At 41.1% G+C, this 2,335-nt stretch overlaps 1 protein-coding gene across 1 annotated transcript in view; it reads left to right on the top strand.

The window, feature by feature from the left end:
• The window catches only part of LOC104748985 (VAN3-binding protein-like), a 3,219-nt gene extending 947 nt beyond the window's left edge, over positions 1 to 2,272 (top strand). The window contains exons 3-6 of the mRNA XM_010470560.1: positions 706 to 1,153; positions 1,225 to 1,458; positions 1,541 to 1,648; positions 1,740 to 2,272. Of these exons, the coding sequence (XP_010468862.1) occupies positions 706 to 1,153; positions 1,225 to 1,458; positions 1,541 to 1,648; positions 1,740 to 1,972 (1,023 nt within the window). The 3' untranslated portion in view covers positions 1,973 to 2,272. The remainder of the gene's footprint in view (positions 1 to 705; positions 1,154 to 1,224; positions 1,459 to 1,540; positions 1,649 to 1,739) is intronic.

The following is a 2,335-nucleotide window of genomic DNA, read 5'->3' as shown; positions in this document are numbered from 1 at the left end:
CTTTTTTTTTTTTTTTTTTTTTATTAGTAGTAATTTTTTTGTACAGACAAAATCAGATTTGACTTTGACTCCCCCCACTTAAATTTTTTTTTTTAGAGTTTGTCTCACTCACTTATTCACCCACACAAGTTAAAATTACTACAGTAGTACTATTATATATTCGTCTACTAATAGATAGATGTTGTTTCCCTCCAATTTACTACTAATTGAGATCCATCCATGTATGTACATTTAATTATAGGGAATATACTTATTATATAGTATTGGGGTGGGTGACCAATCTTTAGTTGGTAGAGCGTCTCCTTAAATTGGGTCGTTGCCTTAATTTAAGCAAGTGCCAGGGATTAGCCGTCTGAGTCTTGGGACTATAAGACCGCACTAAAAGCCTGTCAGCGATCGCTAGATTGATAGATATCCAATTCCAAGTTTTTTTTAATGCTCTGTCTCCAATTCATTTACTTTGATGAACTGGAATACGTTTACTTCGATGAACTGGAATACGTAAAAAAAGATTTTAAAGACATATTTGGACACAAGAATAGGAATGTGACTGTAACGCCTAGAGCTCCTTCATGTTTCGCTCGTTTTAGGAAAGTTCTCGGGAACTGCTATCAACTCCATTTGCATTTCTAGTCAAATGTAGTGCGATCAACTTGTTAGCATTTTTACTAACTCCGTTTATCTAAATCAAAAAAACTGATGCAGTATTTTCGCACCCACAACACCATACAGCCTCTCTTCTCTGGCACAGGAGGCAGCCGTGGTGGTACCACCGGAAACGGGAGCAGTACCCCAATGGCTGGAACAGGCCCAAAGACTGTTGGTAGGTGGCTCAAAGACCGTAAGGAAAAGAAGAAAGAAGAGAGTAGAGCTCAGAATGCACAGGTCCATGCAGCTGTTTCAGTTGCAGCGGTTGCATCTGCTGTGGCAGCTGTAGCTGCAGCGACAGCAGCTTCCTCACCTGGTAAAAACGAGCAGATGGCCAGAATTGATATGGCCATGGCTTCTGCCGCTGCTCTGGTGGCTGCTCAGTGTGTGGAGGCCGCAGAAATCATGGGCGCAGAAAGGGATCATTTGGCATCCGTTGTGAGCTCTGCAGTGAATGTTAAGTCCCATGACGATATTGTCACGCTTACTGCAGCTGCTGCAACAGGTATTGCATTAAAACGTAGTCAAATTTCCTTCTGTCTAGATTCCATATGTGAATTCGCCAACTTTCTGCAGCTCTGCGAGGAGCTGCTACACTCAAGGCACGAGCACTAAAAGAAGTGTGGAACATAGCAGCTGTGATACCAGCCGAGAAAGGAACAAGTTCAGCATTGTGTGGCCAGGTTGACACAAAGCATAGCGATAGCAGCTTTAGTGGAGAATTACCCATGGCTGGGGAAGACTTCTTCGGAGCCTGCAATCAGGAACTACTAGCTAAAGGCACTGAGCTCCTCAAACGAACTCGTGGAGGTACTTACACTCGTATAAATGACTTAGTAAGCAGCAGAGAGTTAAACAGAAAAGGTCGCTAACCTTGAAGTTTTGTAAGCAGGTGATCTCCACTGGAAGATAGTTTCTGTCTACATCAACAAAGCCGGCCAAGTTGTGCTGAAAATGAAAAGTAAACACGTCGGAGGGACCTTCACAAAGAAGAAGAAACGTAAGTTCTTTATTACACCATAGCTGGCTTTTGAACAAAAGCTGGGAAGATAATACAAGTCATAACTGTATGATATTGACTTGTGTTGCAGATATGGTGCTTGAAGTGAAAAAGGATATACCTGCATGGGCTGGCAGGGATCTCTTTAACGGAGACAAGCATCAACACTACTTCGGGTTAAAGACTGAAACAAAGAGGGTAATTGAATTTGAGTGCAGAAACCAAAGAGAATACGATATATGGACTCAGGGGGTATCCCGGCTTCTTGCCATTGCTACAGAGAAGAAGCAGAAAAGTTCTATGTCCAAATGGATGGCACCTTAATAACAACATAGAGTCGAACTTCATATGATAAGAATAGGTTTAAGCATCAAGGAGTAGAGAAGACTTTCCCTTTTGTAATATCCTTTTATTCCATTGATTAAAAGAGAGATGACTTTTTAAAAGGCTAACAAGTACAATATATTATTATTGGCTTCATGTGTCATTTTACAACCGTTCAACCTTTTTTTTTTACAAGCCAAATATTACCTTCTGCAGACAAAAGAATTAGAACAGATGAAAGTAGAGTGCTTTAACTATCAGCAGCTCTTAAGAGAGTGAGGAGAGAGAGGAAGAGATTAATGACATCCAAATAAAGAGAGATAGCAGCCCAGATGTACTCGTCATACGAGTGCCTCTTGATCA

Source organism: Camelina sativa, chromosome 16 (assembly GCF_000633955.1).
Source record: "Camelina sativa cultivar DH55 chromosome 16, Cs, whole genome shotgun sequence".
Classification (NCBI taxonomy): domain Eukaryota; kingdom Viridiplantae; phylum Streptophyta; class Magnoliopsida; order Brassicales; family Brassicaceae; genus Camelina; species Camelina sativa.
This window is presented reverse-complemented; position numbering and strand designations above follow the sequence as displayed.